The sequence below is a fragment of the Spinacia oleracea genome, chromosome 6 (assembly GCF_020520425.1).
Source record: "Spinacia oleracea cultivar Varoflay chromosome 6, BTI_SOV_V1, whole genome shotgun sequence".
Lineage (NCBI taxonomy): Eukaryota > Viridiplantae > Streptophyta > Magnoliopsida > Caryophyllales > Amaranthaceae > Spinacia > Spinacia oleracea.
Genome location: NC_079492.1, coordinates 146,118,307 through 146,144,677, shown reverse-complemented (window position 1 = coordinate 146,144,677; position 26,371 = coordinate 146,118,307). Strand labels below are relative to the sequence as shown.

Here is a 26,371-nt window from a genome sequence, read left to right as displayed (position 1 = left end):
GTTTTCATATACTAGAAATAAAATAGGGTTAACGTGAATTATGTGAATAGTGCAAACAAACAAAACGGGAGACGGAGGGAGTAATAAAAAACACATGTCACCATTTTTCTTTTTTCATAAAAGTTACAGTGTTTAAAGACATTAAACATCCTCACATGGGAAAAGGACCCATCTCCACATAGCGACGAAATAATATAGAGAGTGACAAATGGCTAGAGAAACATCAATTAAGTTGAAGTGAAAACATCAATTAAGTTGAACTGTTCATGTCGTGTGTCATTACTCAGTAGTCATTAGTGCTCTAGGAGAGAACCTTGCTTCTTGAAACTGGTTCAATGTTACAAGATTGGATACGGACTAATCACCAAATGAGCTTTATAAAAAGATTCAGATCACTGATGAAATGGGCCTAGGCAATTCATGAGGAGGAGGAGAGTTTGAATCACTTATAAGCTAATGAAGGTTCCACATTAAAATCATTGGCAATAGTGGGAGTGACTCCACAAGCTTATAAGGTGGTATTTCATCTCCTCTTTCTCCAATGTGGGACAACTCACATGTGGACAATAGGAGTTTCAACAGTCCCCCTCACATGTGAGTGTCCTTAGAATTTAGAGCACACTGGCACAGAAGGTATTACAACCCTCATTGGGAATGAGCATCAAATAGAGGTACCTTAACCAGTATGAAATGTCCAGTTATGAATGGTCCAACAAACTTGGGCTCTGATACCATTTTGATAGTGCGTATACGTGTCATTCATGATGTCTGTTTTAGTATAAAGTAATAGATATTTGATAGTGTGTGAATAATTTATTGTGAGAAAAGATAACGTGAGTATGTCAAGGAACCATAGAAGAAAGATAAACAACAAACAATGGAGGAGTGAGTACCTTGGAGGTACACTACAAGAATTTATATCTTTAACGACAACCTAATTACGACGGGTAAAAAATCCCGTCGCGAAAGCCTTTTGTGACGGGGCTAATAACCAAATAAAGACGGGAACAACCGTCGCAAATGCCTTTTACGACGGATCAACGACGGGATTTTTCATTAACGACGGTCCTCTTTTGTGACGGGTTCGTGACAGGAAATCCCGTCATTAATCAACGATTATTGGCCTTTAGTGACCAGCTGTCGTTAATTGTACAATTTTTCGTAGTGGTAGAAGTTACTAAAAATAGAAATGCAATTTCTAAAAAGTATGGTCGAATCTGAAACATATGTGAGTCCTAAAAAATATAGTGGAAATACTTTTTTTTATTAGGTAAGAAGAATAAACACTATTGAAACAACAATTATCACGGGTTAATCAGCTCAGCTCAGCTACGCAAGTTTTCGCTCGAGCGACTCCCAAACATTTCGCTGTTGATGGGCTCGACCTGTGACCTTCAAATCACAAGATGAGTTTTTCACCAACTTAGGTTGGTTCAGAGGGAGTAGTCCGTACTACGTAAGGTTGTATATATAAAACAATGCATTGGACATTCAATCCTAAAACATAAACTTGTACCCAAAGATCACAATGAATCAAAACCAAAAAGAGGAAATATATGTGAATGATGAAGAGGTCAAAAAGCTAATGCAATGCCTTCCAAAAACCAATTTGAAGGGCGCCATCAATCCCACTCAAATGGTGTTGTACGAAGGTTTCTGGTACTTCACCAATTCAACCCTCTTTAGAAATGTTCTCACCTTACAAAAACACTTTGTTGCTCGAGATGACGACATTTTCATTACCGGCTTCCCTAAAACCGGCACAACTTGGTTGAAATCCTTACTCTTTGCGGTTGTTAACCGCCAAAATCATCCTATTATTAATCAAATAAGCCCTTTACTCACCCACCACCCACAAGAACTTGTGTGTAACCTAGAGTCGGATGTCTATGATGAGGCCTTTGAGTATCCACGTCCACATCACCTTAATAAGGTTCCATCACCTAGACTTTTTAGCACTCATATCCCTTACACATCACTTCCTAACTCTATCAAGACTTCTAGGTGTCGAATTTTGTACATTTGTCGAAACCCTTTAGACACTCTCGTGTCACTTTATTACTTCTACTTAGGGTTTATGAAAAATATGGCAAATGATGGAGAAGATTTCGTACAACCTACTTTACTAGAGGATATCTTCGAAGATTTTTGTCAAGGAAAAATCCTATTCGGGCCTTTCTTCGAACATGTTCTTGAGTTTTGGAACTCGAGTTTAGAGCGACCTGATAAGGTGTTATTTCTTAAGTACGAAGATTTGAAACACGATCTTACTCCTCAATTGAAGAGGTTGGCGGAATTTATAGGTATGCCCTTTTCTACTCGAGAGGAAAATGAAGGTGTCATACGACAAATTGTAGACTTCTGTGACATTAAGAATATGAAGGAATTGGATGCTAATAAGAGTGGTGTTATTAACAAGTTCTTTGAGAAGAAGAGTTACTTTAGGAAAGGCGAGGTTGGAGATTGGACCAATCATTTCACACCTGCCATGGTGGAGAAGATGAATAAACTCATGGAAGAAAATTTTAAGGGATCTGGTTTATCCTTCAACATATTTTCTAATTAATTTCTTGAATGGTTTTTGTATAATATATTGTATGCTTCCCTTTCCTTCATTATATTGAACTAATTTCTGTTTTTATGAGAATAATGGGTTTGTTATGTTCCCCTTGATTAAGGCTTCTTTCTATTTCAATTCATTTATTATGTTTGAAAAAAATATTGTTAGAATATGCCTTGAATAGGTTACGCCGAATGGTCTTTGAAGTTTGACCATCGACCAATAATTTAAGAGATTTAGTTTTGTTGTTTTCTTTTTGACCTAAAATTAGGTTATATGTCTTCTCAATGGTAAAAGAAAAAAACATGAGTACAACCTACTTAGACCAAAACCTAATTTTGTTGTTTTCCTTTTGATCCAGACTTAGGTTATATACCTTCTCAACCTATATATCTAACTCGCCAACCGGGCACGCCAGATGCTCTTGGTGAAATTTGACCCTCGACCAATAATTTACTTTGTAAAATAGAAAGTGGGCTCATTTCGGGATGTGACAGACCAATATAAGGACAATTCACAGGTGGATATTCAGATTAGTTGGACTATCAAGGAAATTCAGAGGATTGGAATGGTGTTCAAATGGTGCACAATTCACAAAGTGGACAGGCAGAGGATCCAACAGGCACATATTCTAGCAACCAAAGCAGCTGCTACCCTTCTAAGTTTTTCTAATTGTTTGTAATCTTCTATAAGCATATGTCAAAAAAAAAAAAAAACAGACCAATATAAGGTTGTGGTCACCTTGACCGCTGCCCGGTTGATGAATGTATATTTTACAAATACGATTGTATATTTAACCATTGTGACACTGTATTACCAATTGCATGTTGGTTCAGTAGTGATTGAGGCTGAACTTGTAGGGAGGACCCGTATTCGATCCCCCGCAACTACAAATGGGAGAAGACTGAAAACTATCCAACCAGAATTCGCCCTAAATCCAAATTAGCCCTAAGGGTGAACCGGGTGCTAACACCAAAAAATAAAACTGTCACACTGTATTATTTAAAATGAATTATCATAATTTGAGAAATAAATATACAATCATACAAAACATGCATTTGTGGAAGTACCGACTCTATGCAAATACATCACTTGCATGGGCATAAATATAGGATTTTAGGAGGCTTATACAAAATTATTATCAAATGATGCAAGTGGACAAGTAAATAATTTATTAATTAAATAACAATATTAATGGAGACCATAATAGTGATAGTATATTACTATGTGAGAAATGTTGGTTTTTTTTTAATTATTTAAGTGGGGCCATGAGAGAGAGGAAAACAACAAAATATTTGGAATGGTGATTAACCAAAGACAGAAAAATAATAAAATATGGTAGAAATTTATCAAATGTAGAAGTGGCGTATTTAAAAAAAAACACCAATAAAAGGCAAGTGATACATTTAAAAAAATAATAGAGGGGGTAATATATTCAATAATAACTTTTATTGTATATGTTTAGAAATATGAAAGTATAATCTTATATATATATATATATATATATATATATATATATATATATATATATATATATATATATATATATATATATATATGTAAAGAAGGTATATTTGCTGAATTATTAGAGTGCCACATAGGATTACTAATGGTTTCGGCCAATGAAAAATAAGATTTCTAATTTATTTTTGAATTAAAAAAATCGATTGCCACGTAAATAATTAATTAGGTGCCATGTAGATATTTTAATTAATTAATTACTAATATATTCAACTCCATCAAAAATCAAACATTATAATAACTATAAAAAATAAATCTAAAATAACAATTTATCCAAAATCAACAATAATCTAAAATAAAATAAATAAAATTCAATTTAAAATAAAACATTAATCCAATAGGCATACTCCGTATTTGCTGAATTCTTAGAGCGCCACGTAGGATTACTAATGGTTCCGGCCAAAGAAAAATAAGATTCCTAATTTATTTTTGAATTAAAAAAAATTGATTGCCACGTATAGAATTAATTAGGTGCCACATAGATATTTTAATTAATTAATTACTAATATATACAACTCCATCTAAAATTAAACACTCTAATAATTAAAAAATAAATCTAAAATAAAATTAATCCAAAATCAAACACTAATCTGAAATAAAATAAATAAAAATCAATTTAAAATCAAACATTAATCCAATATTAGAGCGTCGCGTAGGAAATCCAATGGTTTCGGCCAATGAAAAAAAAGATTTCAAAATTAATTTTGAATTAAAAAATCCGAGTTCCGCTTAGATAAATAATTAGGTGCCACGTAGATATTTTTATTAATTAATTATGCATATTATGCATATACAATTTTATCCAAAAACAACACGGGCTAAAATCTAATTCAATCACTACAAGAATTTGTATCTTTAACGACAACCTAATTACGACGGGTCAAAAATCCTGTCGTAAAAGCCTTTTGCGACGGGGCTAACAACCAAACAATGACGGGAATAACCGTCGCAAAATGTCTTTTACGACGGGTTAACGACGGGATTTTCTATTAACGAAGGCCCCCTTTTATGACGGGTTCGCGACAGGAAATCCCGTCGTTAATCAACGATTATTGGCCTTTCGCGACGGGATTTCCTGTCGTTAATAGTACAATTTCTTGTAGTGAATGCAAAATAAAAAAACTAATCTAATATAATACGAAGTATATAAAATTGGTATATACATATGAGTTTTATTTAAAATTAACAATTTAATAGAATTCGTGCATCGCACGGGCTAAAATCTAATCGATAGAATAGTAGACAGTCGTACCCAATCTCGGATAGTGGTCCCCCTCATTTGATCTCTTTCGTTTCTTCCCATATTCTAAATAGGAAAAACAAAAAAGAATGGTAGGGAGTAGCTATCAAGTGAGCGACGTACCAACTTGAAACTCAAGATTTTCATATATGCTCATATGTATTGCCATACTCTCTCCCTTTCAAAATAATGCATGGGAATGGTTTTTATAAGTAGGTGTTCAAAATAATATGAACACTCTACTTTATTATATTTTGGGATGGATGATCGACCCATCATATTTAATGCATGCACACTCTTCTTTTCCCACATTACTTACAATTAGATCGACCTGGCAAATGGGTTGTTTGGATCGGATTCGGGTCGGGTCATTTCGGGTTATTTTTTCGGGGTCGGTTTCGGGTATGGGTCGGTTCGATTTCGAGTTCCGAGTCACTTCGGTTTTTTATAATCGGGTCGGGTCTGGTTTGGGTCAAAATTTCGGGTCAATATCAGATCGGTCGTATCAGATCAGTTCATATCGGATTCGATTTTTCGGGTTATATCGGATTTTTGGGGTTAGATCGAGTTTTTCGGGTTGGAACAGATTTTTCCACTACAAGAAAACGGCCATTGGCCGACTACATTTTCCGACCACAAGAAAAGTAGTCGGAAAATATTTAATATACCGACTAAATATTATTTGGTCGCTAAATATATATTTTGCCGACTACTTAAAAGTGGTCGGAAAATTACGACTACCTAGCAGATAATTAGCGACTAAAATGTGGTCGTGAATTAATTCAACCAAATACCTAAACCCAAAAACCTTACCTACGACTTTTACAGACCAAAGGTAGTCGGAATATACCGACTATTTTCACACTGGTCGCTAAATTAGTGTTTTGCGACTAAATTATTTTGGTCGGTATTTACCTACTACCTTTTGTAGTCGGAAAAGGTGTGGACAAAAAAAAAAACCTGAACAAATCTTGTAAAACCCCTTTTTGGTCGGAAACTTCAAAACCCATAACTCTACCAAAACCCATTACTCGACCAACTAAAAAACAAATCATAAAAACCTAAGATCTGGAATAGACCAACCATCGTCGATTAATTCACGTCAACCAACCATCGTCGCCGGCCACCCACCCACCATCGCCGGCGACCCCACGACACAACCACCGCACGACACCCGATCGACAGGCAGCCCAAATTCACCAAGCAACCACCGCAGACGACGCGACGCTGGCCACCCATTAGACGACGCGACGCTGGCCACATTCATCAACCACCAAAGACGCGAGGCAGGCAACCACCACCTTCATCAACCACCACCGACGCGACGCAGGTACACCTACATTTGATTTCTTTGTTAATTGATTTTTTATTTTTTAAACCCTAACCAATTTTTTCTGGTGATTTTTTGGTGATTTTTTTTCGTTAATGGTGATTTTTTTGTGTTGGATTTTTTGTTCGTTTTTTGATTTAATATTTGATTTTTTGTTCGTTTTTTGATTTAATATTTGATTTTTTTGTGTTCAATTTATTTTTCAGGCGACTCTTCAGACCACATATCTAGTTGCTCAAGAACCTGGTGATGAAAATATACTACGAACACGTACATATGATGTCAGCATAACGTAAGATACAATCCCTATTATTAGTTTTTTGAATCTCTGTTAGTAGTTGTTCATTTGATATTTCATGATGAATTAATTATCTGCACTATTTTGAAAGCCTCAAACTCAGTAAGTAAATTTTTATAACTACTCATATAAATCATGTAAAAGGTTTAGATTTTGAATATAGGATCGTTTGTTGATAGTTGGGAACGAAAATGACATTTTAAGGCATAAATGACCCATAACGACCCAAATGACCCTTAGGCGTCCAAAACGAACTTGAAATGAGTTTTATAAACACGTAACCACTCATATAAATCATGTAAAAGGTTAGATTTTGAATATAGGATCGTTTGTTGATAGTTGGGAACGAAAATGACATTTTTAGGAATAAAATGACCCATAACGACCCAAATGACCCTTAGGCGTCCAAAACGAACTTGAAATGAGTTTTATAAACACGTAACCACTCATATAAATCATGTAAAAGGTTTAGATTTTGAATATAGGATCGTTTGTTGATAGTTGGGAACGAAAATGACATTTTTAGGCATAAATGACCCATAACGACCCAAATGACCCTTAGGCGTCCAAAACGAACTTGAAATGAGTTTCAAAAACATGTAACTACAAATATGAATCATGTAAAAGGTTTAGATTTTGAATATAGGTTCGTTTGTTGATAGTTGGGAACGAAAATGACATTTTTAGGCATAAAATGACCCATAACGACGCAAATGACCCTTAGGAGTGCAAAACGAACTTGAAATGAGTTTCATAAACACGTAACCACTCATATAAATCATGTAAAAGGTTAGATTTTGAATATAGGATCGTTTGTTGATAGTTGGGAACGAAAATGACATTTTCAGGAATAAAATGACCCATAACGACCCAAATGACCCTTAGGAGTGCAAAACGAACTTGAAATGAGTTTCATAAACACGTAACCACTCATATAAATCATGAATAAGGTTTAGATTTTGAATATAGGTTCGTTTGTTGATAGTTGGGAACGAAAATAGCATTTTTAGGCATAAATGACCCATAACGACCCAAATGACCCTTAGGCGTCCAAAACGAACTTGAAATGAGTTTCAAAAACATGTAACTACAAATATGAATCATGTAAAAGGTTTAGATTTTGAATATAGGTTCGTTTGTTGATAGTTGGGAACGAAAATGACTTTTTTAGGCATAAAATGACCCATAACGACCCAAATGACCCTTAGGAGTGCAAAACGAACTTGAAATGAGTTTCATAAACACGTAACCACTCATATAAATCATGAATAAGGTTTAGATTTTGAATATAGGATCGTTTGTTGATAGTTGGGAACGAAAATGACATTTTTAGGCATAAATGACCCATAACGACCCAAATGACCCTTAGGCGTCCAACACGAACTTGAAATGAGTTTTATAAACACGTAACCACTCATATAAATCATGTAAAAGGTTTAGATTTTGAATATAGGATCGTTTGTTGATAGTTGGGAACGAAAATGACATTTTAAGGCATAAATGACCCATAACGACCCAAATGACCCTTAGGCGTCCAAAACGAACTTGAAATGAGTTTTATAAACACGTAACCACTCATATAAATCATGTAAAAGGTTAGATTTTGAATATAGGATCGTTTGTTGATAGTTGGGAACGAAAATGACATTTTTAGGAATAAAATGACCCATAACGACCCAAATGACCCTTAGGCGTCCAAAACGAACTTGAAATGAGTTTTATAAACACGTAACCACTCATATAAATCATGTAAAAGGTTTAGATTTTGAATATAGGATCGTTTGTTGATAGTTGGGAACGAAAATGACATTTTTAGGCATAAATGACCCATAACGACCCAAATGACCCTTAGGCGTCCAAAACGAACTTGAAATGAGTTTCAAAAACATGTAACTACAAATATGAATCATGTAAAAGGTTTAGATTTTGAATATAGGTTCGTTTGTTGATAGTTGGGAACGAAAATGACATTTTTAGGCATAAAATGACCCATAACGACGCAAATGACCCTTAGGAGTGCAAAACGAACTTGAAATGAGTTTCATAAACACGTAACCACTCATATAAATCATGAATAAGGTTTAGATTTTGAATATAGGTTCGTTTGTTGATAGTTGGGAACGAAAATAGCATTTTTAGGCATAAATGACCCATAACGACCCAAATGACCCTTAGGCGTCCAAAACGAACTTGAAATGAGTTTCATAAACATGTAACTACAAATATGAATCATGTAAAAGGTTTAGATTTTGAATATAGGTTCGTTTGTTGATTGAATGCTTATGAAGTGTTGTGCGTAATTGTTATGCATGTTTGTTAATCATTTCAATTCTTGTAGGAAACATATGAAAAGACTGTTGCTGAATGCCGTGAAAAAGGCATTGAAAAGGATCCAAATCAAATATTTTTTGAGACAGTTGGTGGGAGAAAGAAGGGAAAGGTCCATGGCTTGGGGAGTGGCTCACATTTGTATTATGCACCACCTTCGAGGGGAGGTGGTTCTTCTAGCTCATACATACCTTCCCTTTATTCGCAATTTCAAGAACAATTTACTCAAAAGACCCAAGCGTTGGAGGCGACACAAGCTCAGATACTAAGGGAGAGAGAAGAAGAGAGACTTGAGCGACAAAGGGAGAAGGAAGAGCTACAAAGGGAGAAGGAAGAGCTACAAAGGCAGAGAGATGCAGAGCGACTAGAGCGCCAAAGGGAAAAAGAAGAAAAAGAAGAAAATGATAGGGTCCAAGCAAAGGTGATTGCCGAGTTGAAAGAGGCAATGGAGAACTATGGAAGGATGTTCAGTCAGTGTAGTCAATTTCAGTCTCAGGACCGTCAAGATCCCCCGATGGAGGGGCAGGGCTAGATTTTCAGTAGATCGTGTTTTGAATATTGTGGTCGCCTACGGGCTAGATTTTCAAACATATTTTGTATATATTTATGTATTAACTCGTAGTAATGCATTATATATTTCTATCAGTATTGTGGTCGCAGGAATATATTGAATATTGTGGTCGCAGGAATATATTGAATATTGTGGTCGCGGGAATTATATTGAATAGCAGGAAATTGAATATTGTGGTTAAATATTTGATATGGTAACGACCATTTAAATAGTCGTAACTTTCCAAATCTGGTCTTGCTGGATTTGAAGTTTTCCGACTACAAAAGTAGTCGCTAAATTCCGACTACCAAAGTAGTCGTGAAAATACGACTACAAATATGGTCGCAAATTTAACGACCATAACAATAGTCGCTAAATCCCCGACCACATATATAGTCGTAGTTTAGCGACTACTTTTGTGGTCGGAATTTAGCGACCACAATTGTAGTCGCTAAATTACGACTACAATGGTAGTCGGAGATTTAGCGACTACTTTTGTAGTCGGAAATTTAGAAACCAATATTTAGTCGGTAAAGTAGTCGGTGAACTTTACCAACTACTTTTTAGTCGTAAATTTCTAATGTTCCGACCAGAAGTTTTCCGACCATGTCATACCGACTACTTTCAGTCGCAAACGTTTTTAGCGACTATTTTCAGCTTTTTTCCGACTACTTTTAGCGGTCGGAAAATTGGTGATTTCTTGTAGTGTTCAGGTTTCGAGTTTTGATCAGGTTATTTCTCTTTAGTTTTGGTGGTCAAACATTATTATTATTATTATTATTATTATTATTATTATTATTATTATTATTATTATTATTATTATTATTATTATTATTATTATTATTATTTATAATGTTATTATTATTAAAAAAAAATTAAGGGTTTAGACTTAAGCGTATACGGTTCGAAGTTTAATGGTTTATGGTATGAGAGTTATAGTAAACAATACTCCGAACACGAGACTAGTTCTACTATTAATTTACGATCGAGAAAACGAGACTTGAGACATGTACAAATATAATACTCCCTAATTACTCTAGTATAACTTTTGGACATAATATTTTGATATAAGCTAGTTAGAAAAGAACATTGCCTATGACTTTGGCCATTTGCTTAGTTACTTATCAATATTTATCTGATAAGTTATATTCCATGTCAAAATGGAAGTCTTGAATTTTTGATGATATGATTTTTAAATCTATTTTACCATGTGCTAATGTTGGTTTTATTTCCATTATTTTCTTATCATTTGTTAAATGATCTTATTTATATGAGCCTAAAAGAAGATAAGAATTACGAAATTAACATATCATTATTCTATGTTTTATTACATTGATACTATCATAATATTGAAACATTTTCCTATAACATAAAAGAGTATAAATTAATAAAATGAAATAATAATAATAATAATAATAATAATAATAATAATAATAGATTAAATCATTATATTATGAAAAGCTAAAAAGAACTTATATTTAAACTAATTGGTAAATTTTAGTTGTTTTTCGGTTCGGGTCAGTTTTGGATTTTCGGTTCGGATCGGTTCGAGTTGATTTAAAATTTAGAGTTATTTTCGGTTCGGGTTAATGCGGTTTCGGGTGAAGATCGGTTCGGGTATTTCAGTTGGGCTCGTTCGGGTATCGGGTCATTTTAGGTCAAATCTCTTCCGGGTCGGTTTCGATTTCGGATCGGGTCTATTCGGTTTTTGGGTTAATTTCGGGTCGTTGCTTCGGATCGATTTCGGGTTACAGATCGGGTCAATCGGGTCGATTTTTCGGATCCGGTTCAGTTTTTCCAGGTCTACTTACAACCATTCAATCTATCTTTATATTTTCTTTTTAATCATAACTTTTCACTCAACCTATTTTTTTATTCATCTTTTCTTGCCACTCCACTTAACATAATTGTATTACTCCCTCCGTTCTTGATTATTAGTCTCTTTTATAATCTTGTCACTATTTGCAATTGAATATAATCTTCTAATTTCTTACATATTTCAAAATATATTCACCGTGAGATTTTGTAATTTGTTCTTCTCAATGTATAGTTTAAGAAATCATCATTTTATATTTCTTTAACATACGTATTTGGAGATATTTACGTTTAAATATATAGTTGAAAAAGTCAAAAAGGGACTAATATTTAAGAACGGATGAAGTATTATTCTTTTCTTACTACGTACATTTCACTTTTGCCGTACTTATTCCTTACTTTTCAACATTTATCTTGGTTATTGTGAAATGTCTAGGTGTCCCTATTATTTCGAAACGAAATAAGTATATAACAAATGCATCTTACATCAAGGGCATACTCACAAGTCATAAGCCACAATGAATCAAAACGATATTACCACCAAAACAAACCAAACAAAAGAAATAGATATAGTGGATGAAGAAGAAGTTGAAAAGCTTAAACAATGTCTTCCAAAGGCAAACTGGATGGGTAGTAAACACTTTCAACTCCTTAACTTTCAAGGCTTCTGGTATTCTACTGTCAATTTCTCCAACATCCTCGCTTTTCAAAGACATTTCCTTGCTCAAAACACCGATCTCATAGTCTCTAGCTTTCCAAAAACCGGCACCACTTGGTTGAAATCCTTGCTCTTTTCTGTCACTAACCGTTTTGTCCACCCCTCTAACAAAACGCCTTTGCTAACCCACAACCCACATGAGCTTGTTTATGACCTAGAAACCGCCGTGTACGGTGGTAACCCAAAACTCCCCCGCCCTAACCAACTTAACGACCTCCCTCCACCGCGGCTTCTCCACTCACATATGCCTTACTCGTCCCTTCCTCAATCTATAAAGATTTCTTCTTGTAAGATTTTGTACATTTGTCGAAATCCCTTAGACACCCTTGTGTCTCACTGGCATTTTTACCCGAAATTAATAAAGAGGGTAACTGGGGATGAAAATTACCAACCTTGTAATATTGAAGATTTCTTTGAGGACTTTTGTTTAGGTAAGGTTGCATTTGGGCCCTTTTTCGAGCATGTGGTTGGATACTGGAAGCAAAGTTTAGAGCAGCCAAATAAGGTGTTGTTTTTGAAGTACGAGGATTTAAAGGAGAATCCGAGTGCTCAATTAAAGAAGATGGCTGAATTTGTTGGTATACCGTTTTCTACACAAGAGGAAAATGAAGGTGTTATTAAAGAGATAATAGAGTTGTGTAGTATTCATAAGCTTAGAGATCTGGAGGTTAATAAGAGTGGTTTGCTTAGTAAGTTTGTGGAAAATAAGAATTTCTTTAGGGATGGAGAGGTTGGAGGATGGACTCGTTATCTGTCTGCTCCCATGGTAGAGAAAATGAAGGAATTGATGGAAGAAAAACTTGGTGGATCTGGATTATATTGTCCTTTAAATTACAGCCTTGATAAATTAATACTACTATATACTACGTATAAAGTATATGTGTTTTAGTTATTTGTAATGTTTGTTTTGGTAAGAGATGCTCCATATGTGTAATGTTTATTATCGCAATTATATTATTGTCACATTTCGAAAATAAAACAAGATTAGTAACTTTAATTTGACATAGTAGCAATTATTGGACTTAAACAAAATACGATGCATCACCAACTTAGACATGTTCAATGGGCCGGGCTGAAATTATACGGGTCGGGCTGGGTCAGACCTTGTCTGAAATTTTCTGGTTGGGCTTAAACGGGTCCGGGTGAGGCTGTATTTTATTCGGTCTAATTTTTTCAAACAGCTTTACCTATAAACGGGCCGAATTGGGCCTGGCCAAAGTCAAAGCAATGTAACCATACCAAAGCAACCAACATGATACAAAAAACAAAAATTGGTAAGCCCTTTTTATCACTCATTCAAGCGTAAAAGTTTTTTTCTTTAAATAATTCACCCTCATACATTTGTACAAGAAATTTAAATTGAATTCCACGAAAAATGATGGATGACGAACACAAAATTCAATGGCAATTAGAAAAAATAGACTTGGGGTAATTGCCAAATTACAATTTTCTAAGTTGGCTAAGTATACAAAATCGCCAAAAGGAATTTCGTTCTATTTCAGTCTCAAATTCAAAATTACCACTTATAGCACTAAACCCTTTCTAAAGCGGGTATATAAACTAACACCTCATGATTCACCGTCGTCACCGCCACATCCCAAATTCGCCGCCGTCGCCGCCGTATCAACTAGCACCTCCAGAATCTGGGTAAGCCATCGATTTTCCTCTCTTCTCTCTCCTCCATATTCGACGATTGCAAGGCTTTTCAATGTAGTTGATTCATTCTGCATTTTGTTGTGCGAATTTGTGCAGCGAGAATCATACCCCATGAGTTGAGGCAGAAGCCCAAGGCAGATATCTTGGCTTAGCTTAAGGATCTCAAGGCTGATCGAGCTCGCTCTCCTTCGAGTTGCTAAGGTTACTGGTGGCGCCTCTAACAAGATCTCCTTCGCGTTGCTATGTTACCGGTGGAAGCATGACAGGAGGTGAGAGAGAGTTGAGAAACCTAACACTTATAACACATAACCCTGTAAGATCTAATCCCAGTCCTTTAGAAGCCAATTGAAAACAAACCCTTTAAGAGCCCGGTCCATTTATAACCGCAAATTTCTGGTTGTACATGTGTACAACCAGAGCTGGTTGTACTCCCATCCAGAATGAACATTTACTATTTCGGAATGAACATTTATTTATTTATTTGGAAATGATTATTTATCTACTCATTCGAATATGAAAGTTTATTAAATTATTTGGCAATCCTCATTTGTTCAACCAATTTAGAAATGACAATTTATCTACTGATTGTGAAATGAGTATTTACTAATTTTAAAATGAACTTAATTATTGCATTACTATGTTATTACTTTGAACATATATTTACATATATTGAGCAATTAAAACATGTCAAATAACATAGTTTACCAAAAAAAATGAACATTTTAGGCATTGCCTATGTAAAATTGTACTTGAATTACAAGATATTGGTAGAAATCATCCACTTATTTTTCTATATATCTTCAATCTTGAATCTTGCTTTTGATGTAGTCACGAGTTCTTATACTTTTGAATGTGTGTATAAAGTGTGATTTGAACACAATATTTGACTTTTGCAGTTTCTAACCAAAATGTTACTTCGTACTTCGTATATAATTTTGTTTCGGACATTCTATGGTCACAAATAGCATAACCTGGATTGTCTCCTTCACTTTCTTTACCGGGATAATAATTTGAGAAGGGGATAATAAAGTTATTGCAAGCAACAAAAAATAGTGCAATATAGTTTATATTATCCACAAGTGGTAGTGTTAACTGTTAATTCGTGAGACTTGATAGGATGCCCTATGTAATTATTTAGTTTATAATAAATCTGTTCCATTAAGAAAAACCTTGCAATCCCTTATAATAACTAACCCATTATATTTGACTTTCACGGTTTCAATTTCCTCATTGTTATAGGTTGAAAATGCAAAAAGTAAGTAATTAATTTGATATGATGATCACAAGTAATTTAAAAATGCACATTTACTGATTTGAAAATGATGAACATGCAAAGAAAACAAATATGTTAAAAAGAAAGAATAAGGGTTTAAAAGATGCTCGGTAATAGAACAAGAAAGAACAAAGAAAATGGTATGAACAATTTTATTATGAACATTAACCAGATGATTATTATGGACAAACAAATAAGCAAAAAAGAACAAAAAGTTCAAAAAAAAAAAACAATATAAAAATGAACATAAAATTTCAGAAGAAAGAACAAACTATACAACAATTATGAACAATTTTATGATGAATTTTAAAAAACAACATGAAAGAACAAACAGTACAACAAGAAAGAACAAACAATACAAAAAGAAAGAACCAACAATACAGACGCTTATAAAAACATAAAAGATCAATGAAAAGCTTAATTTCATTATGAACATTAACCAGATGATTATTGTGAACAGACAAATAAACAAGAAATAACAAATACTCCCTCCGTATTTATTTAAGAGATACACTTGGTTGGGCACGTGTATTAAGAAGAAGAATTGAATGACTTTAAAATAATGATGCAAGTGGGGTTGGGTAGATATTTTAATAAGTAAACAAGTGGGGACCATGTCATTTTGGGGGGTGGGAGATGGGGTGGGTAAATTAGATATATTATTTAATTAGATGGTGGGGTTGATAAGTTATTAAAAATGGCAAGTGTATCTCTTAAATAAATACGGCCGGAAAAGGCAAGTGTATCTCTTAAATAAATACAGAGGAAATAATTCTACAAAAAAGAACAAACAATATAGAAAAGAACATAAAATTCAAGAACAAAGAACAAACAATACAACAATTATGAACAATTATTTTGTTGAATTTAAAAAACAACAAGAAAGAACAAAAAATACAACAAGAAAGAACAAACGATACAGACGCGTCTTTTTTTGGGGTACGTACAGTCAGAACTGGTTGTACCAGGGTACAACAAGTAGGGGTTAATTTATAACATTTAAGGGCTAATTAAGCCCGTTTACAAATGGGCTTGATACGGGCTTTTACGGGAGCCCAACCCATTGAACAAGTCTAGGTAGAACTATTTTGTCTTGTTACGCGTAGGGGAAACTATTTGTTTTTATGTGAGGTACGTGCATTTTTTTTTAAGAACTTTGGGATACTTGAAACTTGAATTAGTAAACATAACAAAGCCTAATTATTCTCATCAAAACATAAATTGGTTCACAATGAAGGAAAGGGAAACATACAAAAAAAACATTAAAGGAATTCATTAGAAAATTTGTTGAAGGATAAACCAGATCCCTCAAGTTTTTCTTCCATGAGTTTGTTCATCTTCTCCACCATGGCAGGTGTGAAGTGATTAGTCCAATCACCAACCTCGCCTTTCCTAAAGTAACTCTTCTTCTCAAAGAACTTGTTAATAACACCGCTCTTATTAACCTCCTTCATAGTCTTAATACTGCACAACTCTACAATTTGTTTTATGACACCTTCACTTTCCTCTTTAGGTGAGAAGGGCATACCTATAAATTCCGCCAACCTCTTTAAGTGAAGTTCGGGATCATGTTTCAAATCTTCGTACTTAAGAAATAACACCTTATCAGGTCGCTCTAAACTCGTGTTCCAAAACCCAAGAACATGCTCGAAAAAAGGCCCAAAGAGGGTTTTCCCTTGACAAAAATCTTCAAAGATATCCTCTATAGGAAGTTGTACAAAATCTTCTCCATTTGCCAACTTTTTCATATACCCTAAATAGAAGTAATAAAATGACACGATAGTGTCTAAAGGGTTTCGACAAATGTACAAAATCCGACACTTAGAAGTTTTGATAGAGTTAGGAAGTGATGTGTATGGCATATGAGTGCTAAAAAGCCTAGGCGATGGAACCTCATTAAGGTGGTGTGGGCGTGGATACTCAAAGGCCTCGCCATAGACGTCCGCCTCTAAGTTACACACAAGTTCTTGGGGATGGTGGGTGAGTAAATTAAAAGGGTTTTGATCAATAGTATTTGGGTGATTTTTGCGGTTAATAACCGCAAAAGAGTAAGGATTTTAACCAAATTGTGCCGGTTTAATTTTGGGAGGCCGGTAATGAAAATGTCGTCGTCTCGAGCAACAAAGTGTTTTTGTAAGGTGAGAACATTTTTAAAGAGGGATGAATTAGTGGAGTACCAGAAACCTTCATACAACACCATTTGAAAGAAATGGATGTTGCTGCCCCTCACATTGGTTTTTGGAAGGCGTTGTATTAGCCTTTTTACCTCTTCATCCTTGACATATATTTCCTCTTTTTGGTTTTGATTCATTGTTGTCGTGGGTTACAATTTACAAGTTTATGTTTTCAAATTGAATGTTAATTGAATACATTGCTTTGTTTATATATATATATATATATATATATATATATATATATATATATATATATATATATATATAACCTTGCATAGTACTCCCTCTTAACCAACATAAGTTGGTAGAGAATTTACCACTGCTAAATGTTTGAAAGTGGTTCGAGCGAAGACCTATATATATATATATATATATATATATATATATATATATATGTATATATATATATATATATAACCTTGCATAGTACTCCCTCTTAACCAACATAAGTTGGTGGAGTTGGTAGAGAATTTACCACTGCGAAATGTTTGAAAGTGGTTCGAGCGAAGACCTGTTTAGTTGGTCTGATTAACCTATGATATGTGTTGGTCCAATAAGGTCTCTTCTTCTTACTTAGTAAAAAAATAAATAGTACTCCCTCTATATTTTTAGGAGTTACATATATATCAGTTTCAGCCGTACTTTTTAGAAGTTGCGCGCATTTCTATTTTTAGTAACTTCTACATTAAGATATTACATCTAATGTGGCAATGTCCCTACTCCTCCCTTGTGTACTTAATTTTTTCTGCTATGGTCTTCACACATACTCACCATAAATTATTCAACCACTATATATTAAATACGGAGTGTTTATAATAAATACTACGTTAACATCTATCACTTGCATCATTATAAAAAAATCACATTTTTTAATACTTATGTGCGCCAGTCAACATGTAATTTTATAAAAATTGACCACGTACGTTAGAAATAAACTAACAATACCTAGTTACTGTATAATACTTCCTCCGATTTTTAATACTCGTAACGTTTGTCACTTTTACGCATGTCAATGCACAACTTTGATCATTAATATCTTTAATTATCTTTAAGTAAAAATTACAAAACTTTGATATTTAGGAAGTACACATTAAGATGAATTTAACAAGATCTTACATGGTTATACTTTATCTTATTTATAAATAACCAATAAAAAACAAAGTAAAATATGTGAATAGTGGAAAAAAATTAGACGTTACGAGTATTAAAAATCGGAGGAAGTATATGATTATTAATTAGAGAATTTGTTGACAATAAAATGGAACAATGTTTAAGGGATGCTGTGAAGTATTTCTTCTCAATCGTGTAACTAAGTAGGCCACGTGTGAGGAGCAGTGGCGGAGCCACGGTGCCCTCAGTGGGGTCCTTGACCCCACTTGATTTTTTTTTTTTTTATAGTTAAAAGTTCAATTTTTTTTTAAAAAATAAATAATTTTAGTTTCATCAATTTTTAAATAGTGACCCCACTATCTCAAAATTCTGGATCCGCTACTGGTGAGAGGATCGGAAGAAGTGTTTGGTTATTTCCTGAATGATGAGAATTGCATGTTGTTGTAGTCTTTAGATGATGTGATTGATATTTTGAATGACATTTGTCAAATTCTTCTAAGTATAGAACAAACTGCCAAAATCGTTCTAAAACGCTATACTCTGCTCTACCCGTGAACTGAAATCACGTGATGATCGTACTAGCTTTCCTTATCATAACAGTATAACACCCTTCCGTAAATGGTACAATTCTGTAATCGTAATAGCAGTATTACGAACGTTATGATCGAAAAAACAATAATAATACGAAGTAATAAATATATATTCTTAAAATTAGCGCATGATCAACCTTATAAACTGGAACTTGCCTTCTTCGAACCAAATAGACTTTGCCTTCATACTCTCTCGTAATCCTAACGGTAGGAAAACGAACATCGCGATTGGAGAAATAGAAAAAATACATAACCAATATGTTTGTGTTATCGTTTTATGGTTTTAGTAAATCAAGCTATGCTTTTCTTTCTGGTCTCTTGCAGGATGTCCAACTCCAGGCACATAGTTTCTCAAAGCTTATATGGAAACTTAAAATTCTTTCTAAATAGAAGGTTTTTCTTTGAAAATTGCTTCACAGCACAATTGCTGCAAAGGACAACCTTGCTCAACGTGGAATTGATGTTGCTAATGCATATGACTACTGCGGGACAATTGGTGAAACAGCTCAACATATCTTTAGAACCTGTAACCTTGCTAAGTTGACTTGGGGGTTAGGCCCCCTTGCATTTAGCTTGGATAATAGTGGATCTATTCCCTTTGGTGATGGTGAATGGATGCAAAATTATGTCCTGCTTTTCTATAGCAAGGATGGTAAGGATAGCTCTATAATTGACATATTTGTAGCTAGCAATATTATGGAGCTTGTGGATTACTCGTAATTCAAGAATCTTCTCAAATGAAACGGGACATGCAAGGTGAGTGCTAAATTGTATTACAAAGGAAGTAGGGGTTGCAATACCTACAAAAACAATCAAGGTAGAGTTGGAGTTGGAGACCCTTCTATGATCGCTCAATAGCTAGCCCAACCCCCTGGTTTCCACCATGTACAACTTGGAAATTATAAAGGAACTCTCTGTTTTTCCTAACTTTATTTTGTAGGTTGATGGTTCATGGGACAAACATACCAAGCGTGCTGTGACAGGATATGATGGGCAGTGTCGGATGTACCAACAGGAGCAACGAGAGATGGAGGTGGTTCCTATGGCCTAGCCCATTCCCCTCTTCACTCAGAAGCTCTAGCTTGTCTTGATGGCATCCGATGGTGCAAGGGAAGACTGATTGACAAGGTACTAGTCCTTACGGATTCAGTAACCTTAATATCAATCTTGGAGACACCGCCTAGGGAGAAGAATGTTACTATAATCTGGACGATAGCATCTACATTCAAAGAATGTGTTATCCTTCAAGCAAATCGATAACAAGTCCAGAGGGCACACGAGATTGCTAACAAGTATACTTCCCTTTTTTATCCTTTAACAAGTGTAATTCAAGAAGCAATTTTGTTATGCAGCTCTTGTGGCAGCAGTGTACCTGATTTGGCAATGTAGGAATACTAGTTTCTGGGAGAACTGTGTTCCTACTGTGAGTCACACTGTGACTAAGTTGAAGCAAGTGGTGAGAGGTAGAATACAAACTGTTTTGCCTAAGAATGTCAGTAGAAAGGATAGTGATTGGTTTATGTCTTTGTAATTCTTAGCAGTTTGCTCTGTTTAGTTCTGGCAGCCTTGTGTAGCTTGGTTTTTGCTGGCTCCTTGTAGATAGGGTCCAACCTAGTTGGTTCGTATCACTTAGAGTTAGCCTAGGTTGTATTCTTGTTTGCTCATTAATATTATTCTCACTTGCTTAGCAAAAAAAAAAAAAAAAAATTAACCAGTACGTAGTATAACTTATAAGTTTGTATGATTAGCTATTGTAAAAATAAAAAAATAAAAAGCTAAATACAATACATACTAGAGTTTTAACTTAACAAAATAACTAGTCAACCGCTAAGAATTACGGAGTACTACTTTAAGAACCATGCATTATTTTCAAGCATTAATTAATTCATAACACTCATTGATTTATAATTACTTTCAATATCCCTCAAAAAAAAAAAATTACTTTCAATAATCTTGCGTACAATACATAACACTCATGGATGTACTCCCCTTTTGGAAAAAGAAAAAAAAAACAATCTTACGTACAATACATAACACACATTGATTTATAATCACTTTCAATAATCTTACGTATAATACATAACACTCATTGATTTATAGGGGCTTCAATTTAAAGGACAATCCCGAACCTCCAAGTTTTTGTTCAATCAATTCGTTCATCTTCTCCGCCATGGAATCAGTCAAATAACGAGTCCACCCTCCGACCTCTCCATCCCTAAAAAATGTCTTATTTTCAAAGAAATGGCTAAGAGAACCACTCTTATTAACCTCGAGGTCTTTAAGAGTATTGATACTACACAAATCTATTATTTCTTCAATAACTCCTTCATTTTCCTCTTGCGTAGAAAATGGCATACCAACAAATTCCGCCAACTTCTTTACGTGAGCACTAGGATTCTCTTTTAAATCCTCGTACTTAAAAAACAACACCTTGTTAGGCTGCTCTAAGCTTTGCTTCCAGTATCCAACTACGTGCTCGAAAAACGGCCCATATATAACCTCACCTTGGCAAAAGTCTTCAAAGAAATCTTCAATGTTTGAGGGTTGGAAATTTTCGTCTCCTGTTATCTATTTGACATTATAAATTTATAATAGAGGTAAGAGAGGGGAAAGAATATAGCAAAATTATACTATTATTTTATACGTAGTACAATCTAATTAAAAGTTACATAAAAAAAATCTTTTATAAACTCATAAAATTTACTAGCTACTCTCTCCATATTTTATTAAGTGATACATTTTTCTTATTCGACAGTATTTTAATAAGTGATACATGTTCTATTTTTGGCATGTCATGGTCCCTCACTCCCAATCATATTAATTTTTTTCCCCTGCCTCTTATGATCCATATACTTATTCACATTCTCGTTATATTACAATAAATAAGTGGAGCGCTAAAAGCCGCCCCACATTACTCAAAACCGCCCCACTATTTTACTTTAATATTCTTATATAATGAAACTTTTCTCCCAAATTTTACCCCATCTATTTTGAAGAGAGAAAGTATCTTCATCCAAACCACCACCATACACCCATAAAAAAAAAAATATTTAAACCAAGCAATTTTATTTGTCAAGTACATTAATCAATAAATTAAAAAAATACTAATTTAATTTTGATTCCACAAACTTATGCATTTTAAGTTTACACCATGGTAGAGACTTATGCATTTTAAGCTCACACCATGGCATAGACTTATGCATTTTAAGCTCCTGCTATGGTACGAGCTTAAAATTCATAAGTTTGTACCATGGTACAAGCTTAAGATGCATAAGTCTCTTAATCATTTCTCCGAAACAAATTACATCAAATTCAACAACAAATCAAAACATTAAATAGCATAGACTTATGAGTTTTGAGCTCCGACCATAGTATACACTTATGAAGTTTAAGCTCCTTCCATGGTACGAGCTAGAAATGCATAAGTTTCTGAATATTTTTTTCCGAAAAAAAGTCCTCTTGTGAATTTGATGTTCCACCGGTAGTCTCGGCCATGTAAAAATTATTTCACATTATGTTTAGGGTGGGCGGTAAAAAGGGAAAAGGTAAAGGATAATGGTAAATGCTAAAATAAGGGGGTAAATAAAGGGGGTATATGGGTAAAATATTAGGGCGGTTTTGAGTAATATGGGACGGTAAATAGTAACCCCCATAAATAATTCACCCATTATCAATTTATTACAATAAATAATAACTCATTAATTACCCCACTTCCATCATATTTTAATAATATGAACTCACCCTTCTAAAATCTGGTCAAAGTATATCACTTAATAAAAAAACAGAGGGAGTAAATTGCTAGAATGTGGTATTTATAACCCACTAACCATGCCCACTAACAATATACATGTTCCTAAAATTAAGGATAACTAACTGACTAACAGGTCGTCGTGAACAATTTCTTTTTCCTAATAAAATATGTGTTACGCACATTATCGTGAGCTCAAGACTAAATAAATGTGACCCCCCTGATCAAAATTTTCTGGTTCCGCTACTGCACTAACACACTTATTTAATTTAAAGACACTATATATATCAGAGTTGTGATATATGTAGAGTTCTATTATGTTACCAATTGTCTGTTGGTTCAGTGGTGATTGAGGCTGAACTTAATAGGGAGAACTCGTGTTCAATCCCCCGCAACAACAATTGGGAGGGGACTGAAACCTATCCACCCAGAACTCGCCCCGAATCCGAATTAGCCTTAAGGGTGAACCGGGTGCTAACACCAAAAAAGAGTTCTATTATATTTAGGAAACTAGAGTTATTACCTTCTTTATCAGCTTTGGAAAGAAAAGCCAGTGCGACACAAGCGTGTCTAAGGGATTTCGACAAATATACAAGATCTTACAAGAAGAAACCTTCACAGATTCAGGAAGGGACGAGTAAGGCAAGTGTGAACTGAAAAGCCGAGGTGAAGGGAGTTCGTTAAGTTGGTTAGGGTGCGGTAGCTTAGAGTTCCCGGTGTTTCCACCATAGATAGCGGTCTCTAAATCACACACAAGTTCATGTGGATTGTTGGTAAGCAAAGGTGTTTTATTAGGGGGGTTTACAAACCGATTAGTAATAGAAAACAGTAGCGATTTCAACCAAGTGGTGCCGGTTTTCGGAAAGCTAGCCACTATAAGATCGGTGTCTTGAGCAAGGAAATGTGTTTGGAAAGTAAGGATGTTAGAGAAATTGGTTAAATACCAAAAGTCTTGAATTTTAATGAGTAGGTTTTGCTTACTACCCATCCATGTTGTCTTTGGAAGACATTGTTTAAGATGCTCAACTTCTACTTCTTCATTCACTAAAGATGTTTCATCTCTTTGGTTTAATTTTGTGGTAGTACCATTTTGATTCATTGCTGATGGTTCAGCCATGTGTTTTCTAACGTAGATTGCATTTGTTAAGTTGTATATATGTCCATATATATATAACGAAAATGATAAAGGTCGCAGCATGCGACCTTTAAGGCATGTCATAATGATGGCATGACATGTTTATGTGTCATGATTCACTACAAGAATTTGTATGTTTAACGACAACCTAATTACGACGGGTCAAAAATCATGTAGTAAAAGTCTTTTGCGAAGGGGCTAACAAACAAACAAAGACGGGAACAACTGTCGCAAATGTCTTTTATGATGGGTTAACGACGGGGTTTTCCATTAACGACGACCCCTTTTTATGACGGTTACGTTCGCGACGGGTTATCCCGTCAATCAACGATTATTGGTCTTTAGCGACGGGATTTTCCGTCGTTAATGGTACACTTTTTATGTCTGTCAATGCACATTTTGTATATCTATCTCTTATTATATATTAGCAAAAAATATAAAAAATTGATATTATATTAAAGTGCTCATTGAGCCGAATGTAACAAGTCGCCACATTAATATGTTTTTTCTTAATAATTTAGATGATTTCCTTCGGTTGTAAATAGTCTACGTATGTACTGTCATAATTCTAAATTGAAAGATCATTATAAAACGGATGAAGTACAGTGTAGCAGTGGGTCAATGACGGATGATAAGTCTGGCCTAAGTCTGACCTTCCCTCCCCAAAAATTGTGTAATTAAATCTATAGCTCTAGCCCTCCTTTAAAATTTTAGTATAATTGTACAAGTCTCTTATTCTATTGTCCCCTTATTTGAGTTTTCTTTTTCTTTTTGAGTTTATTGGTCATTAGAATAAACTTTATTAGGACAATACATAATTAGGGGTGTACAAAAATTAGTCCGGATCGAAAATATGGACCGGACAGGACCGACCTTGACCGGATCGAACCGGACCAAAGGCAATCGGTCCGGTCTTCGGGTCGAGAAATATCAATTTTCGGTCTTCGATCCGGTCAGATCCAAAACCCGATTTTGGACCGGATCGATTTTTCCTTAACAAAATATAATATAACCTAGTTAAAATTTTAATTACCTCCTTTAATATGTTGTAAATATTACTATATTGTGATATATTTTATTTTAACTTTCAAGAAAGGCCTCAAACAAATAGTTTTTTTTATATATTTTTTCTTTTTTATCATAATTTTTATAAATAAATAAATAATATATAAAAATAGGTCTACAACCGGTACAAAACGGTCCGGTCTGGATTTTAGACCGATTTTTTCAGTCCGATCCGAATTCGCTCCAAGCATAATCGGTCCGATTTTCGGGCCTTGAATTATCATAATTTCGATCTTCGATCCGGTTCGAATCGGTCCGATCCGATCCGGTCCGGATTTGGACCGATGAACACCCCTAATGTCATGATAGTTCATTATTTTCGATCTCCGTCCCTAAAAAGATTATTCCATATCCTATAGATGAATGTCCTTACTCCTTAGTTGTTTGTACGTGTCTCCTTATTTGTGTTAGTTCTTTTTCACAAGTCTCTCCTCAAACATTATACTTAATTTAACCGTAGAGTACACACAAAACAATTTACTTACTTACATTTGAGCATAAGCATACCCAATTCTTAAAAACAGAGGGAGTAATAAAATTGAAAAAATAAAGTATTAGGGCAATCTTCTAGGAACAGAGAATAAATAGAATTATTCTTACGTGGACCTGGTCCACAATAATATTAGTGTGGACTCAAAACTGATAATTTTCTCTATCACCCTTTAATCCTTTATACATACATGTAGACCTTTATTGTTTATATAGTGACTATAAATAAATTAAATACCAAAATTCTTAGATATAGTAACCATTTTCTCAATCATAGTAACCCTGTGTTTTTAAAAGCGAATTGTGAGCTAAAATCACATTATTCAAACACAACATGTAGCAACTACACTAATTTGATTTTTATTTTTATTTTTTTTTCCTATAATTATCCTAATAAACATGTCAAACTAAATTATGCACAAGTTTTTGACCATATTTTTAGACATAATTTACAATAAATTTAGTATAGATCGGGTCCATTTAAAAATGGTTGGAATAAATAAATTTACATACAAATAATATTGACATGACTTATCAGTTATCACTTACCAGTTCACGTGTTTTTGGTAACTTCATATCATCAAAATTTGCAGACATTTGCAATCGTTTATCATTTCAGGTGTTTGGTATAATAGCAGAAATATCATTATTGTATCATTGATCTTCGTCATACTTGTAGCTTACACCGGGTATGTAATAATTTCATAGTGCGTTGATTAGTTCGCTGAATCGTTTTTTTTTTTTTTTGGAAAAATTGACGTCATCAACCTT

At 34.3% G+C, this 26,371-nt stretch overlaps 3 protein-coding genes, 1 long non-coding RNA gene and 1 pseudogene across 5 annotated transcripts; 3 read left to right on the top strand and 2 right to left on the bottom strand.

The window, feature by feature from the left end:
* The first annotated feature begins 1,488 nt into the window (after positions 1 to 1,488).
* Positions 1,489 to 2,673, top strand: LOC110794719 (cytosolic sulfotransferase 5-like). Its single transcript, XM_021999682.2, has one exon. It carries the CDS (start codon positions 1,529 to 1,531, stop codon positions 2,564 to 2,566), a length of 1,038 nt encoding a protein of 345 aa, XP_021855374.2. The 5' UTR covers positions 1,489 to 1,528; the 3' UTR covers positions 2,567 to 2,673.
* A 3,254-nt stretch (positions 2,674 to 5,927) lies between these two features.
* LOC130462814 (uncharacterized) lies at positions 5,928 to 9,922 on the top strand. 2 transcript variants are annotated; one of them, XR_008923617.1, is made up of 3 exons: positions 5,928 to 6,651; positions 6,858 to 6,943; positions 9,288 to 9,922. It is a non-coding gene; the product is annotated as an uncharacterized lncRNA (long non-coding RNA). The 2 variants fall into 2 exon arrangements; XR_008923616.1 differs by having other exon boundaries at positions 6,858 to 9,922.
* Positions 9,923 to 12,029: 2,107 nt separating this feature from the next.
* On the top strand, positions 12,030 to 13,345 carry LOC110794728 (cytosolic sulfotransferase 5-like). Its single transcript, XM_021999689.2, has one exon. It carries the CDS (start codon positions 12,161 to 12,163, stop codon positions 13,247 to 13,249), a length of 1,089 nt encoding a protein of 362 aa, XP_021855381.2. The 5' UTR covers positions 12,030 to 12,160; the 3' UTR covers positions 13,250 to 13,345.
* Positions 13,346 to 16,367: 3,022 nt separating this feature from the next.
* On the bottom strand, positions 16,368 to 17,615 carry LOC110795127 (cytosolic sulfotransferase 5-like; annotated as a pseudogene).
* Positions 17,616 to 21,043: 3,428 nt separating this feature from the next.
* LOC110795138 (cytosolic sulfotransferase 5) lies at positions 21,044 to 24,145 on the bottom strand. Its single transcript, XM_022000122.2, has 2 exons — positions 23,435 to 24,145; positions 21,044 to 21,731 (listed from the first exon to the last, which is right to left on the bottom strand). Exons 1-2 carry the CDS (start codon positions 24,128 to 24,130, stop codon positions 21,258 to 21,260), a joined length of 1,170 nt encoding a protein of 389 aa, XP_021855814.2. The 5' UTR covers positions 24,131 to 24,145; the 3' UTR covers positions 21,044 to 21,257.
* Between the last annotated feature and the right edge of the window lie 2,226 nt (positions 24,146 to 26,371).

Coding starts and splice junctions, on each gene's coding strand:
- LOC110794719 (XM_021999682.2), top strand. CDS start 1,529: ATGAATCAAAACCAAAAAGAGGAAATATATGTGAATGATGAAGAGGTC.
- LOC110794728 (XM_021999689.2), top strand. CDS start 12,161: ATGAATCAAAACGATATTACCACCAAAACAAACCAAACAAAAGAAATA.
- LOC110795138 (XM_022000122.2), bottom strand. CDS start 24,130: ATGACATGCCTTAAAGGTCGCATGCTGCGACCTTTATCATTTTCGTTA. Junction 21,732..23,434: donor TTCCAAAGCTGATAAAGAAG/GTAATAACTCTA, acceptor AATGTCAAATAG/ATAACAGGAGACGAAAATTT.